Source organism: Hyperolius riggenbachi, chromosome 7 (genome assembly GCF_040937935.1).
Source record: "Hyperolius riggenbachi isolate aHypRig1 chromosome 7, aHypRig1.pri, whole genome shotgun sequence".
NCBI lineage: Eukaryota > Metazoa > Chordata > Amphibia > Anura > Hyperoliidae > Hyperolius > Hyperolius riggenbachi.
In genome coordinates this window covers 253,263,638-253,279,859 of record NC_090652.1, presented here as the reverse complement: position 1 = coordinate 253,279,859, position 16,222 = coordinate 253,263,638, and the positions used below count along the sequence as shown (strand labels likewise).

The following is a 16,222-nucleotide window of genomic DNA, read 5'->3' as shown; positions in this document are numbered from 1 at the left end:
CTGTGGCTGTTGAATCTTGTTTGAATTCCTGGGTGAATTCTTGGTAAATTCTTGGTAAGTTGTAAAGCACTTTGTAATAAATGGCACTTAGGAATTAAATGGCACCAAATGACCTAGGCCACAAGTGGCTTCACTCCAGCGCTTAAATAGGTATGATAGCTGCCATGGTTGAATTGGAAGGGATTCTCAATTAGAAATTGGGAAAACAGTTCAGCTGAGGATGGGAGTGGCTACCAAAAAAGCAGGCCTGCCATATATGTAGTGGTAGCCGGTAGTGATGTTATTGTTGCTGGTGGGGAGACTGGTGATCAGGAAGGTGAAAAAAGTCCTGCTTAGTGTAGTTTGCCTTCTTAAAACGGAAGGTATTTGCGATAATTGAGATTCAAGTCAATGACTGTGGTCTCCCACAATGCATCACTGCTGGATATGCACATTATCTATTTATGCCCCTGAAGCCAGGCTTACATCCAGAACTGCTGGTGTATAGCAAGCCTATAGCTTATATAAAATGTACAGAGCCACATCAACCCAACATGCAGACAGCCTATTTCAGACTGTTGGTCCTCCTGTTGGTCCTTTTGGATGTAAGCCTGGCTTCAGGGGCATAAAGGGACAATTTGCATATTCATAAGTGATGCATTGTGGGAGACCACAGTCATTCACTTAAAGCTGAATTATCGCAAATACCTTCTGTTTTAAAGCAGGAGGATTAGCCATACTATGCCAGGGAAAGAAAACACATTTATAAGTAGATAAATACTTGATCTACTTATATAACACGTGTATTGTACAGTCCACATTTTGATTTCAGTGAATTTTACATAGTAAATGAGAATTCTGTTCTTGGTGGGAACCATGTCTTTTGCCCACAGTTTGAGGCTAAACGGATGTCATTTCTTCCCTTAACTTTTTTCTTTTCTCCTCCAATCGCTGAGTCACCTCAGCCTTGCTTGTAACCACAAGTGAGCAGAGTATCATGTTTCAGCTAGGCAGGGAAATAAAGGGAAGAGGAGGAATATATCATAGATAAAAAGAACCCCCAGCATGCAACTGTTTGGCAATGGCTATTAAAGGGCCAGTGCTCCTAAGGTATGTAAAACTCCAAACCATAAGAGCAGAAAAAGTATTGCATTCAGGATTAGCATCTTTATCACTTAATACACTCAGACCAGTTGCTGTTGAAATTTGATTTTTATGGGGACAATCCCGCTTTAAGAAGGCAAACTACACCAAGCATTGTTTCTTAGTAGGAGGGCTTTTCTGTCTCTTTTAGTCCCCTATACTTTCCCTGTAGGTTTGGGTCACCCCAAGCTGCTTGGGTATTCGAAAGACAAACCTAGAACAGTTATGGGGGGGGCTAACTTACACTGCACACCTTATACTTTTATTTTCTTAGTCTGTATATTGCATGTGCCCCAAGAAAACCATTCCAAATATTCTATGCTGCCTGGATTTTTACATTTCTTGAGTTAAAATATTTGAAATTCTCAAAGATAAATAACTAATAGCAAGCCAGTCAGAGAAAATAAATACAGATCTTTAAAAACCCATTTTGATATATTTACATTTTCCTATTCTACCAGAAGTAGCACGTTCATTGATGGCAACACTCCATTGCTAACAGACAGGGATGCAAAATATAATGCTTAAGGCCCAGTTCACATTAGCGTTCCAGGTCCGGCTTCCCCGGACCCGGAACGCTCCGTACACAGCGGATGGTGAATGGATACATTGTTTATCAATGTATCCATTCACACTCGTGCGACCGTCCAGATCCGATCCGGGAACGCAGCTCCGTGACGATCCGTTTTTTTTTTCCAACATGCTCCATTTTTGCCGTACGTCCCCGTGCGGCTGCGGACCCGGGCGGATCCTGACCCGAACATGCGGCCATGCTGTGCAATGAGAAACGGATGTTTCCCATCACACTGGCAATAGGACCGGATGCTTCCAGCACCGGTCCTATGCCACTTGGGAGCCCGGACTACACGCCGGTATCCCCCATGCTGGTGGTGCCTTTCTGGCACTGCAATGTATCTAGTTTTAAAAGTTCGACTTTATTGTAGCCGGAACTGATACATTCTGGATCCGCAACTTGTGGCAACTTGTGGCCACCGCAGAGACCCGTACGGTCTCTTTGCGGCCCCCGGACCCGGACCCCCGGACACTTGCAGACTCGAACTGCAAGTGTGAACGGGGCCTTAAGAGGAACTATTAGCTAAAAAATGCCCCCGCCCAAAACACATATGTAAGTAGATAAATACTTGCTCTACTTACATAACAGATGTATTGTAGTGTCCATGTTTTTATTCCCTGTGTTATTTGAATTCCAAGGTTAGATGACTCCTGTTCCTGGCAGGGGCCATCTTGTGTGCTCTGGCTGGATCCTTCCCTAACCCCCCCCCCCCCCCCCCCGCATCCCCCTCCTCCCCGCACTGTTTCTGTGCACAGCGGGGAGGAATAAATGCAGCAGCCACAGACTCACCTGCTAATGGATCCAAGCTCTGCCGTTCCCATGCATTCGCTGCACTACCACCAGAGACAGTGCAGAGAGTATAGGAGGATACTGAAGTGCCTGGAACCATTATTCAGGGACTCTGTGTGCGCCGCCTTTATCCTTCCAGAAGGGTGGCAGAAGGGCTGAGGGGGGGGAGCGGACATTCTACTGGAGGAGGGGGGCCGAGGACAGTGACAGTAGATAGCCTCTGGCCCCCCCTCCCTGCGCTCTTACAGTGGCTGGACCACGGAGAGAAGGGGAGACCAAGGCGGCCAATCAAAGAGCAGAGAAGTGAGTGCCAGAGGCATCAGCCAATCAGGCTGATTCAGCATGCCTGTCACTTCTGTTCTGCGGCCATGCGTATGCTCTTAGAGCCTGAGGGCATGAGGAGAGAAACTGCACATAAAAAAACAGTAAGAATGATTTTCAATTGCCTGATTAACATCCTTTTTACTAATATATCAGCCTGCAATGTAGAACTAATTGTGTATTTTAATGCTAACAGTTACTCTTTAATGCTGATTCAACTTCATTTGCACTATAGTGGATTCGTTCTATAATACCACTAATCATTAAAATTGCTTCTCTAGGATTTAAGTTACTTCAAAGGTGGTAATTAGAATCTTACCCTGTCTATTAGGTTCAGGGTTTTTTCATTGTTACTAAAGAGAAATACATAATGTTGTTAATACATTTTGTTTTGTAAATTGTAATTTACTATCTTATTTATCAAAGTTCAGTCACTAGTATGCTTGATTTGCAACTCTCATGTCCTGGGTTTATATCCCACCAAAGCCTATGTAAAATAAGTAAATGTAGTTTTAGGCGACATTTTGGTGAATTTCTCAGCATCTCCCCCCCCCCCCTACAATACCATATAAAGAGATGACAATAAGGTGGAGTCATTTATTTGTTTTCTTAAAGTGTACCAATGATCAAAAGAACTAAATAATCGATACTTACTCAGGGTTTCCTCCAGCCCCATAAGCTCGTCTGAGTCCCATGCCGTCCTCCCGCGGTCTGTCGTTCAGCCGCAATCGGCCCTGGTAACTGGCTCAATCAGGACCAGTCTGGGTCTTCTGCGCATGAGCAGACCTCCCACGCATGCGCAGCAGACACGGACTGATGCGACTGAGCCAGTTACCGGGGCTGATTGTGACTGAACGGCAGACCGCGGGAGGACGGCGTGGGACGCTGACTAATATTTGGGGCTGGACGAAGCCCTGGAAGAGCATCGATTCATTAGTTCTTTTGATCTCTGGATTACTTAAACATTTTTTAAATTCTAGAATATGGTCAAACCAATTGAATTAGTTCGCTCAGGAAAAAAGTTTGAATAAGATCAGCTGCTTTATCCCCTCATGCTCAAGACACTAAAAAGTTGTACAGAAAAGTAAACCTTACCCCTCCTAGTATTACAGATTGCCCAGCAAGCTCAAAGTGAACCAGAGTACCCAGTAGTGTGTAAGGGGCTTTAAGGGATCAAAAAGTTTCCTTACTAAAATGGTATGTAAAAAAAGAAATTTGCCTTCTTAAAACAGAATGTATATAAGTTGTCCCACAATACATCACTGCCGAATATGCAAACTGTCCATGTGTTGTCCCTGATAGCTGAACACACCTTCAGAACCGCTGGAATGCAATGATGTGTCAGCTTGTTAATATTACAGAGCCACATTAATCCAACATGCCTGTATTGTTTCCCAAGGAACAAGCAAGCTTGCTTGGGATTCATAGTAAATAGCAGCCAAATTCATACGCAACAATATAGCATTTCCTATATCCCACCCAGGACACTGGTCCTCGAAGCCAGGAAGGGGAAAAAATAGAAACCTGAAGTGAAAAGATTACAAAAGGTGCCATTACTGACTTAATTTTAACAATGGTACTTGCCTTACTATTGTGCTAATCCTCTGCCTTGAATACTGTCTGCATTACTGCCCCATTATAAGTACACATATCAGGCGGTGGTGTAATTTCTTGACTTAAAAAAAAAGCTTAAAAGGACCACTATCACGAAAAAAGGGGGCAGTTAAAATCTGACAGAACAGGTTTTGGGCCAGTCCACCTCCTCATGGGGGATTCTCAGGGTTTTCTTTGTTTTCAACAGTATTTCCTGAACAGCAGTTTAACTGCCAAAATATTAAGAAACCAGCCAGCCTCCCTACTCACTTCCACACTATTATGTCAGTTAAATTTTGCAACTGTTGTTCAGGAAATGCTGTTGAAAACAAAGAAAACCCTGAGAATCCCCCATGAGGAGATGGACTGGCCCAAAACCTGTCCGTTCTGTCACATTTTAACTGCCTACTTTTTTCGCGATAGTGGTCTATTAATAAACTTCCCAAACAAAAATTTTACTACCCACTGTAAAATACATAAAATATCTTTTTAAACCATTCTTAGTATATTACACAGATTCATTTGTGTAATGAGGGCAGTACAAGTTTTTATTGCTCTTGTAATCGGCAAATCTTATCAGGCAAAGCTCTGTGATTCTCTGCCTGACCTTCCCTCCTAGTTGAAGTGTAATGTTGCTGTGGCAAATTTTAGCTGGGTGAATTGAATCCCACTTTAGGGTATATAAATTGCTGGATAATCAAGAAACTGGCATTTTCTTTTAACTAGGGATAGAAATGGCAATCTCCATATTGCTTACATTTCAGGTTTACTGTAAGACTTCCTGGGCATAATTAAGGTTCCTAGTCCCAACAGAGCCAATGAGCTGTTCTCCATTAAACATCTTCTTCTTGACTACTTTCTGAAATTTTTTCATCATTAACTCAATGGGCTTGATTCACTAAGACAAATAGCACGCCTTATCAAAGTTAGCACGCCTTATTAGAGTAGCATAGCAAGCTATATGAGCATGCAGGGGCTCAGGGCAGGACGAGTGGAGCTCTCGTCATTGCCAATTAGCAGGCATACGTTTTCTATGCTACTCTGATAAGGCGTTTTATCTCTGATAAGGCATGCTATTTGTCTTAGTGAATCAAGCCCAATATGTTCAATTCTGATGAACACATTTTAATCATTATTTTATCAGTTTCATTGAACTCATTTGCTTTTGTTTCTATTTTAACCAATTTAATTTTGTCATTTTTTTATATTTACAATAATCCCAATAAGTCACATTGTCATCCAGCTCCATCCGTGAAAATAAATTAATTTGCGCCTTAATGAATATCACGAAAATATGGGAATAAAATGCCTTAAACTGAAAAGTCATGAAATCACTTTCCGTATCTACAAGAAGAGGCCATTTGTATCGGTTTTCTCACAGAACCCAAATACACAATGTTTAGTCATTAACTGGCAAAAGAATGTGGAAGGAACATTATATTCTGAGCACCTTAGAGGCTTACTGAGCCTTTTTCTGTACTTAATGGTTCAATAAGCAGCTTGGTCGTCTTTCATTGCTGGGTCCCCGGTTTGAACCCCAGCCAGGGCACTATCTGCCCAGAGTTTGTATGTTCTCCCTGTGTATCTGTGGGTTTCCTCCAGGCACTCTGGTTTCTTCACAAATCCCAAAATCATACAAATAAGTGAACTGGCTTCCCCCTAATTACGCCCTAGACTACGATAGATACATACATACATACATAGACTATGGTGGGGATTAGATTGTGAGATCCTGTGAGGGACAGTTAAGTGACAAGACAGTATACTCTGTACAGCGGCGCTATATAAATACTAAATAATAATAATGTACTTTGTAAAATGCTGCAATGAATTGCCAGCAATATATTGAGGAGTATAATAAATAAACTACAGTAACCAAGTGATCCAAACTTCAAAGGCTGATTGGCTGAAATAAGCAATCTATTTTCAGTAGAGAATTGCATTTCAGGATATTACTGCAATAAACATTATAATTTTAAATTAGTCACTGTGCTTTACTTTTGATAGTAAATTGTGATTTAAAAAAAAAAACAATAAAAAAAACAAAAAAACAGCGGGGCCCACTATGAAATGCATAAACAAGCATCAAGAAAATAGGTTAACCTGTCAGTTACAGAAATTAAGTAATAAGTAGCCCAGAATAAATGGTTAGGACAGGTATATGATTTTCTCACATTGCTTTGAATGTGTAAATTTCTCAAACCAAAAGCGAAAGTTTCATAAATGTAATTCGATCCCTGCAGGAAACACCAGCAGATTATATTTTAGAGCACCAAGTTAATATTAATAGCTCATGATTTCTTTGTTTTCATTTTCTTTTTTTCCAACTATGGAATACATTACCCAGATTGCCCAGTTATAGCATCAGAATATTCATCAGATGCAATTGGGATAAAAAAAAAAAAAAGACCAATTACCATTTATGCATTCCAGACAATAACACAAAACAAATGGCACCAGACTGTTGAAATTTAAATGAGAACCAGTTTCTATCATTTTTTTTTGTTTTTAGTGTTCGATTATTTCTTTCTCCCATTAATATTTACACTATGCTACTGAAGTCTTGGTAGTCCCGCATCAAAAATCCAGTGTCACTTGAAATTGTGTTTCCTCCGCCTACCTGTCCTTTTTTTCTTTAAATTATGTTTTATTTATTGCCTTTTGTTAACAGCTGAGTTTTATGAATTGTATATGCAAAATTGATTTCCTATACTGAACTGTATCAGGGCACAAATATAGAAAAAAAGGGGCTTTTTCTGCCAGTGTTCACTTGGGTGTTGGCATAGGGTGTGGGTCTTTTTTCTTGTCAAGTTGTGCACACACACACACACACACACACACACACACACACACAGACACACACACACACACACACACACACACACACACAGACACACAGACACCACACACCACACACCACACACCACACACCACACACACACACACACACACACACACACACACACACACACACACACACACACACACACACACACACACACACACACACACACAGACACACTGTACACACACATACACACACACACTGTACACACACACACACACACACACACACACAGACACAGACACACACACACAAAGAGAACAAAGGTCAGCACCCAGCCGCCACTTGAATGTGAGATTTTTCTTTTTATTCCTCTTGATGTATAGCAGGCTCTGTGTTATTAGTCTTAATGATAGAAAATTGTAGTGTTGATACAAATTTTTTTTTCAAAGTAGTAGGCGGGAGTTCCATTTGTTAGTAAGTTTTTTCTGCGACTAAAAGCCACGGACAGTACATTTATGTAGCGGTAAAAGGCCTACGAGCTCTTTCCATTGCAGAGCTAATTATTCCTACTGTGACCTTACTGATCCGCGCTGTTCCGAGAACATCTCATCTGCGCGCCTGTTCCTCTGTGTAGATGGTGTCAGGGAATATGAAAAACCCTATAATGAAACCATTTTCATGAAGGAGAAAGGCTACAGGAGTTGCACTTGCTACAAAGAGGCTCAATTATATGAGTAATTGTGATAATTTTCTACATTCATATCCTTCAATGGGGGAGAAGAAAAAAAAAAAAAAAGAGAGGTAAAAAAAAAAAAAAAAAAGAAAAGAAAAAAAGAAGCCATAAGAGAAAATTACTTTAACAAGAAAGTGCAGAGTAAAAAAGGAGAAATAGACGACAAAAAAATGGGGAAAAAGTTTTCTTAAAAAATGAATTTGGAAGGAGGAATAGAGACAGGGAGAGGGAACAAGAGATATGCTGAAAAGCTCATGTGCAGCTGGGTTGCACAATTAAATTGAATTTTTTTTTTCTGCAGTTGATGAATGTGACTACCGCAAATGTGCCTGTGTAGTTAGCTATCATTTGTTGTTCCGTGACAGGAAAAGGATAATTACCTCTCAGAAAGAATCAAAGGCTGACATGCCCTTTAGACACAGCTATGAATGCAGAGCTCCATACAATGCCTGAATAAGAATTTCGTACTCGCTGGCCCTTTCCACATAAGAATACATTTTGTTAAAATGCAAGAACACCACCAGCAAATTTGTTTGAACCCTAGGTGTTCGGGAAGACGAGGGGCACCTATCGACTCATCCCTTTTTTGCAAAAATAAAACTGCATTCTGAATTCCATTCCATTATATTCACGGATAGTAAGATAGTGAGATATGCATTAAATTTCTGTTCCCAGCAGGGGTCTGATTCAACATTTCCTATAAAAGAAGAAAAAGACGGTCTCCTTTTTTTTCCACCGATGATAGTTAGCCTATAATTTAAAACTGTCAAAAACACAATTTTGCTCGAAGTCTACAATAAAAGCTTGAGAGATATAACCTAAAGACGTTTTGCTAAAGTTAGATTTTCAGAATCAGTTACAACATTTCTATAGCAATAAATACATATAAATGATACATCAACTCCCCCCCCCCCCCCCCCTGCTTCATTGTATACAATATTGTATATTGAGGTCCATGCATTTAAATTCCATGAGGGTCTGTGACATCTGAGAAGAATATGGCACGGTCTCATCACATGGAAAGAATTCACACTGAAGGATAATTGAAATGGTATTTAAAGATACACATAAATATCATAAACAAATATGATTTCCCTATCTGAATTAAGCGGGCAATTTATTGTTCAGAATAGTTATGACTTGTGCGTTTTATGTTTATATATGTAAAATATTTTTATCTGTACTGATGCTCTGGATTTTTTCTCTATCATTTAAATATATTCAAATGGAATAGATATGCAAAACTAGCTTTAAAAAAACCCTAATTTTCTTTTGACAAAGGATTTTAGAAGTTCCATACTTCACATTGACTCTATACTCTTATCCTGGTGATGGAACTTGATATTAAACTTTAATGATGTGGATTTTACAATAGCTGGGTATTCCATACACTGTACAAGTCTACTTTAAGGCCATCATTAATTCAGTTACAGTGCTGTAATAATTACATGAATCACCAAAATGGAACCAGTCATGGTTAATGGGACTGATCTAATATAAAAAATCTTGGGCCGAAAATAAATATAAATATATATATATTGTTTTTTAACCCACAAAAGTGTAAACCTCTGACAAATATACTGCTTTTTTAAAGTTCATACCCATCTAGAAATTGTTTTCAGGCAGGTCTAACACATAACTGCCAGCTGTTAAATTGACATCTTTCTCTTTTCTTTCGGCCTTATCTTCACTGACCCAAAGGTAATTCACTTTGAAGGAAAAATCTCTGTCACCCAAGAAACAGCAACAGCTTGGTCTCCTGCACCCTGGCATCAGTGAAATGGTGGTTTTGAATTATAAAAGGTATCATCAGCTTATACCAGACTGAGAACCTCTGTCACATCTGCCAGCCTTCCCTCTGCTTGTCACCACACAGTGTAACTTCACCTGATTGTATTTCCGATAACACAGAGAGGAGCTCCTGGCTTGCAGGCTGCTATTGCTTCATCCCTGCATCTCCGGGCAGTCTTGACTAACTTGCAGCCAACTTCATCCACGTTTCCCACAAGAAATGTTTCAGATGTATCCCCATGGTATCCGCCACTGAATACCTAACAGGAAAGAATGCAAAGGTTACAGTACGGTTATAATTCTCAGGCTGCAGAATATCCTACCTTAAAACACCTCAAAATGGGGTCAATAGCATATTCTAGGCATAGACAGTTTTAGTAGTGATGTGTGGATTGTATACACATATTTTCCGATTACTTATTTAACTTACATGCTTAATATGTAATGTGGAAAGCTGGTTTGGTTGAGTCATATGCTGGTATTAAAATAGCGGGTAGGAATATTAACAATCTGAGATATGCTGATGATACTATTCTGATGGCTGAAGAATTAAAAAACCTAGTCATGAATGTCAAACAAGAAAGTGCAAAAGCTGTTCTACTGCTTAACATCAAGAAACATAAAGTCATGTCATCTGCTCTGATGAGCCATCTGCAAACAGATGGAGAAAAAGTAGAAGTTGTAACAGATTTCATCTTCCTGGGATTGAAGATCTCTGCAGATAGTAACTGCAGCTATGAAATTAAGATACACTTGTTGCTTGGAAGGAAAGCTGTGGCAAGTTTCAACAAGATATTAAAGGACAGAGATGTCACTTTCCCAACAAAGGATAGTTAAATCTATGGTCTTTACAGTAGTAACATATGGCTGTTAACGTTGGTCATGTGCAGAAAAATAGATGCTTTTGAACTGTGGGTGTGGAGAAAGCTACTAAGCATTCCCTGGACTGCCATAAGACCTGACCAGTTAATAGTTTAAGAAATAAAGTCAGAGTGTTCACTAGAAGGGCTGATACTACAATTAAAACAAAAATACATTGAACACATAATGAGAAGCCTGGAATCCTTTGCATCCTTGATGCTTGATAAACTGAGAGCAAAAGAAGTGGACAACAGAGGCTAAGATGGACAGACAGCATGTGAAGCTATAAACATTCCTATGCAACAGCTGGAAGAGGCATCTGGGGTGCAATAGTACATACTGTATGTCATAAAGAGTCTGAGTCAACTAAATGAATAAGGAGTATGGATTTGTTTCCGTCAAACCAGGATTAAATCTAGTTCATGCAAATTTGTGTTGAGTGGCTTTGGCCATTCCACCAAGACCATATCCTTTCCTATATAGGGAACTGAGAAAGGGTTTCAAATGACCCCTCAACTTTCTAGTGTAGAAAAAGAGCTTGATACAGTAAATCTGCCTGTTTCTAGTGAATAATTGCCAGTGAGAATTCCTTTTAAACAAAGAATTATAGCTTTTTGTCTTAAGCAAACTGCTTTCTACATGCATTAAGATATTGTCAATGCGATACTATTAGTTTGGAGTCAATGTAGACTACATGTTCATTTTATCTGAAAATATGCGTGGAATTGGACCAATCAGATGCAGTAGCTGATTATTCTGATTGATCCAGTTATAAGCTACAGTTGCATACAATTTGAATCAGCTAAAAAATATAAGCAATTCATTGATAGTCTCTTGTAATAAGTACCTCTTATAGGCAATGGAGATTCAATACTTAGGCCCCTTCCCCACTTATGCATTGCTGATCGTTTTTGTAGCAACGCAGTGTGTGGGATACCCAAGACATCAGATGTGCATAGACTGCACTGTCTAATGTTTCTAACCATGCGTTAAGATTCAGTGCGGTAACGTAATGCATAGTTGCATGCAATTTTGTACAAAGAGGAGTGATCCCATTTATTATAATTGAGTGGGATCTGCACAGCATTGGAAAGAATCGGAGAGCAATGCAAGTGCTATGCTTTGCTACAGCCACCTGTATAACAAGCAGCTCGCGGACGGGGGGAGGGTGGAGAAGGCGCCTTATATTATTTAAGTATTAATATAGCGCCGACATATTACGCAGCGCTGTACAGCGTATTTTGTCTTGTCACTAACTGTCCCTCAGAGGGGCTCACAATCTAGTCACTACCATAGTCATATGTCCATGTATGTATTGTGTACTGTATGTATGGTAGTCTAGGGCCAATTTTAGGGGAAGCAAATTAACTTATCCATATGTTTTTGGGGATGTGGGAGGAAACTGGAGTGTCCCGAGGAAACTTGCACAGACACGGGGAGAACATAAAAACTCCTTACAGATGTTGACCTGGCTGGGTTCGTACCGGGGACCCAGCACTGAATGGCGAGAGTGCTAACCACTACGCCACTGTGCTGCCTTACTACAACTGTGATCTTGTCAGGGTACTGGGAGGTCCCAGGGCTAAAGAGTGTCTGCACTGTGATATAATGTGGTCAGGTAGGCAGGAGTGGCAACAGTTCGAACAAACAGTTTCTTATAACAATTGGGAGAATTCTCAGTACCTTGGATTGATTAGAAAATAGTAACACTTATATTCATTTTCAATACAATGGTTTTTAAGGTGTGAAGCTATCAGTACACTATCGTTCCGAGTTCAAGCCCACACACATCGCAGCTCTCCTGCACACTGTGGGGTTGATTCACAATAACGTGCCTTATCAGCATTAACATGCCTTATCAGAGTTAACACGCCTTATCAGAGTATCATAGCGAGCGTTACAAACTTATGCCTGCTAAATGGCAATGACGAGAGCTCCACTCGTCCTGCCCTGAGCCCCTGCGGGTCCAATCACTTTAAAGCCAATGGGTACCGGATTAAAAAAGAAAAAGTCAGATACTCACCTAAGGAGAGGGAAGGCTCGGTCCTAATGAGCCTTCCCTCTCCTCTCCCGGTGTCCTTAGTGCTGCGCTGGCTCCCCCGTTCGCATCCGCCGCCGCAGGGACTTCGGAGGTCTTCGGGAGCACTCGGGCTTCCGAAGACGGGCCGCTCCATACTACGTATGCGCGAGTGCGTCATAGAGGGCGCTCGCGCATGCGTAGTATGGAGCGGCCACATCATCGGGAGCCCGAGTGCTCCCGAAGGCTTCCGAAACCTCCCGAAGGAATGCGGAAGTGGCAGAATTTGACCGAACTGGTCGAATACTGCCACGGGGGATCCTGCGCGGGACCGGGTACCGGGAGAGGAGGGGGAAGGCTCATTAGGACCGAGCCTTCCCTCTCCTTAGGTGAGTATCTGACTTTTTCTTTTTTCATCCGGTAAATATTCACTTTAAAGGACATTATCCCTACACGTTGATTGGCCCAATAGGCTGCCTTTCAAGTTTCCTGTCAAGTGACAGGCAGCCAATTGGGCCAATCAAAATGCGGGGATAATGTCCTTTAAAGTGACGCACGCTATTTGTTATAGTGAATCAACCCCTGTGTGTAGAACAGTACTATCGGAAACCATAAACAGGGAATCAAAGGAGCTTTCCTAGGGATGGACTAGGGGGAAAAGAGCTGCCACTTCCTCCCATCTCATAATTGACATTCTGCTCAGTTAAATATTTCGGCTGATCAGTGCGTGGACCACAGGGGGCGCTGGACTGAGAATGGTGATGTGCCATATGTCATAACAACCCACATAAAACACTATGTTAACCAGTTAAGTACTGGCGATCTCTGGTCCCTTAAAGACCAGAGACCTCTGGTACCAAAAACTGGGGCTCGCTGCACAGAATCGCCGTTACAGCCAATCACCCGTCACTTACGCCCACCCACTCTGCCATCTCTATGACGGCAGTGCTCTGTGAGCCGGTCTGGAGCCGCTTTCATTGGCTCCTGACCCTGTCATGAATGTAAGTTAATGATATTGGCTCACAGTGATCACGTGGTCAGGAGCCAATGAAATTGGTTCCTGACTGGCTCACAGAGCTCTGCCGTCATAGAGAGGGCAGAGCTAGTAAAATGCAACAGGTGCAAAGCAACGAGATCGGCGAGAACACGTGGCGGTGATGTTGAAATCTATGATCTGTCAGAAACAAGAGGCCACAAACCGGATGTAGATTTCAACGAACACGGTCTGGAACTGGTTAAGCAACACTCAGTTCAGGGGTACTTTAAGTGCCATCACTCAGCAATCAATCATGTTAGTAGGCGCGGCAAAGACTCAAAAAAGTTTGACAGCTTGTTAGACTTGTAAATAGATAGCGCTAGGTAGGGTGAGATACCATAATGAAATAGGTTAAATGGAACAAAGGAAAACAGTAATCAAAGACTTGTATATATGATCTGTATAAGTGGCAGGAGGAATTCAAGTTAGATGTCTGAATACCGGCATACCGGAGCCGACACCTGAAGTGTCCAGCCACAGTGAAGAGGATGAAAGGATTATAACTTAACTACCTATAGATTACTTTCTGCCCTTCCTGTGGGATTTTGGACTCTACCTTTTTATTGGTATATGATCTGAGCTCCTGAGGAGGAGAGATTTTTAGGTGGTAAGAGCTAGCAGGTCTTCTTCCATGTTGTTGCCACCATGTGAAACTAGCAGTTTCATGGGATAGTGTCATTTGTTTGGTGTAGTCGCAATGCTTTGGTGATCGGTAAAAGAGCCCTCCTGTTTTGTAAGGTGGCCTGGGAGAGGTCTGAATAAAGTTGAATCTGTTGAAAGGGAGTAGGAAATAACCTTTTCCCCTGACACAGCCAAGAAGGAATTTCCTTTGTTTGAAAAAAATACAAATCTGGCAATAATATTTCTGGTTACGGAGTACATCAATAACTTGGGTTTCGGTAACCTGTGTGCTCTATCCAAGGTCATCTCCTCCTCACTCATGCTCAAAAATGCAGCTTTGATAATGGACCTGGTATAATCACATAGATCAGAAGTTACCATAGAAAATCCCCCAAAGAGAACCATGATATCTTTCAGAGGCCTGTCCTTGGACATACCCTGTTCCCTCTCAAATCCCCCCCCCCCCCCCCCCCACACACACACACATTCTTTCTCTTTTCTTTTTTGCTATCCGGCCACTTGGCCAAGGATGTTCACTGCTGGTTATACCCATGACCAAACTACGGAATTTCCATGAGCCATACTACGTGAGTTTGATTGAGAGGCTACGGCAAGACTAATGCAAACTTCTCTCACAGACTTTAAACTTATATTCAGTCAGGGCTCATAAGGTATACCTCTGTTATATATTGGTCTGCGACCAAACTTGTTTGTTAACTGTTTTAAATGAAAAATTTAAAATCCAATAAATATTTTGAAACAGAAGTTTCCATAGATTCAATAATCCCACGAAATTTTAGGGTGTTATGCCTGTTTCTATCTCCTGCGTCTTTCATCTTTAAAGAGACTCTGTAACAACATTTTCAGCCTTAGTTCTTCTATCCTATAAGTTCCTTTGCCTGTTCTAATGTGCTCTGGCTTACTGCAGCCTTTCCTAATTGCACAGTGGCTGTGTTATCTCTGTTATATGATCTAGTCTGTTTCCTGCTGTCCCCTCTGTCGGGCTAAGGCTTGAATGTGTGGAATGTGCAGGGCTGCTTGTGATTGGATAGAAGTGATACACACCCTCTGCAGGCCCTCTGCAGGCTCTGTATGACTCACACACTCTGGTTATGTGAGCCTATCACAAGCTGGTTAGTTTGTTTGTAAACACTGCCTAAAACTGTTAATTACAAGCCAGGATTGCAGCAGAGAGTGGCAGAAACAGCACAGAGGGGCACAGGAGAAAATAATGAATAGAATGGTATGCTTTTTGCTGTAAAATTTTTAGAGTACAGATTCTCTTTAACTTGAGCCAGGTGAAGTTTATTGTATGGGAATCTATAGTATCCACAACTTTGTTGTGTTCTAGTGTGAGTTCTGCAACCCTATCCTCCTTGCATGAAACTCTTTCGATCAGAGAACTAATGGAGCTTTGCAGTGTGGCTGACAAAGAGTTAATTTCTACTGCCAAGTTTTTGAATAAGTTTAGGCTTTTCTGTAAGATGGCTTGACCTGTGGTAGTACTTCCTTAAAGCGAACCTAAACTGAGAGGGATATGGATGTTTCCTGTTAAACAATACCAGTTGCTTGGCAGATCTGCCGATCTCTTTGATTGCAGTAGTGGCTGAATCACACACCTGAAACAAGCATGCAGCTAATCCAATCTGACTTCAGTCAGAGCACCTGATCTGCATGCTTGTTGAGGGGCTGTGGCTAAAAGTATTAGCGACACAGGATCAGCAGGAGAGTCAGGCAATTGGTATTATTTTAAAAGGAAAAATCAATGTCCTTCTCAGTTTAGGTTCCCTTTAATGGAGTCCTGTGAGATAACTTGCTTTGTGGTTGGGAACCTTTCCACTCACTGAGAAGAGAGTGTGACAAATGTATGTACCGTTCTGAACCGAGGCCTACCTCCTTCTCCAGTGCATCGTGCTCTGTATTTCACTGAGCTTCTGGATGATGGGGTGCCTGTAGTAGGAGAGAAGTTCCCCTTT

General features: G+C 41.4%; 1 protein-coding gene across 6 annotated transcripts in view; it reads right to left on the bottom strand.

The window, feature by feature from the left end:
* METAP1D (methionyl aminopeptidase type 1D, mitochondrial) overlaps positions 1 to 16,222 on the bottom strand; it is a 300,094-nt gene that overhangs the window by 96,913 nt on the left and 186,959 nt on the right. For all 6 annotated transcript variants that reach the window (XM_068247038.1, XM_068247039.1, XM_068247040.1 and 3 more), the window contains one exon: positions 9,808 to 9,971. In XM_068247038.1, coding sequence (XP_068103139.1) covers positions 9,808 to 9,971 — 164 coding nt within the window. The remainder of the gene's footprint in view (positions 1 to 9,807; positions 9,972 to 16,222) is intronic.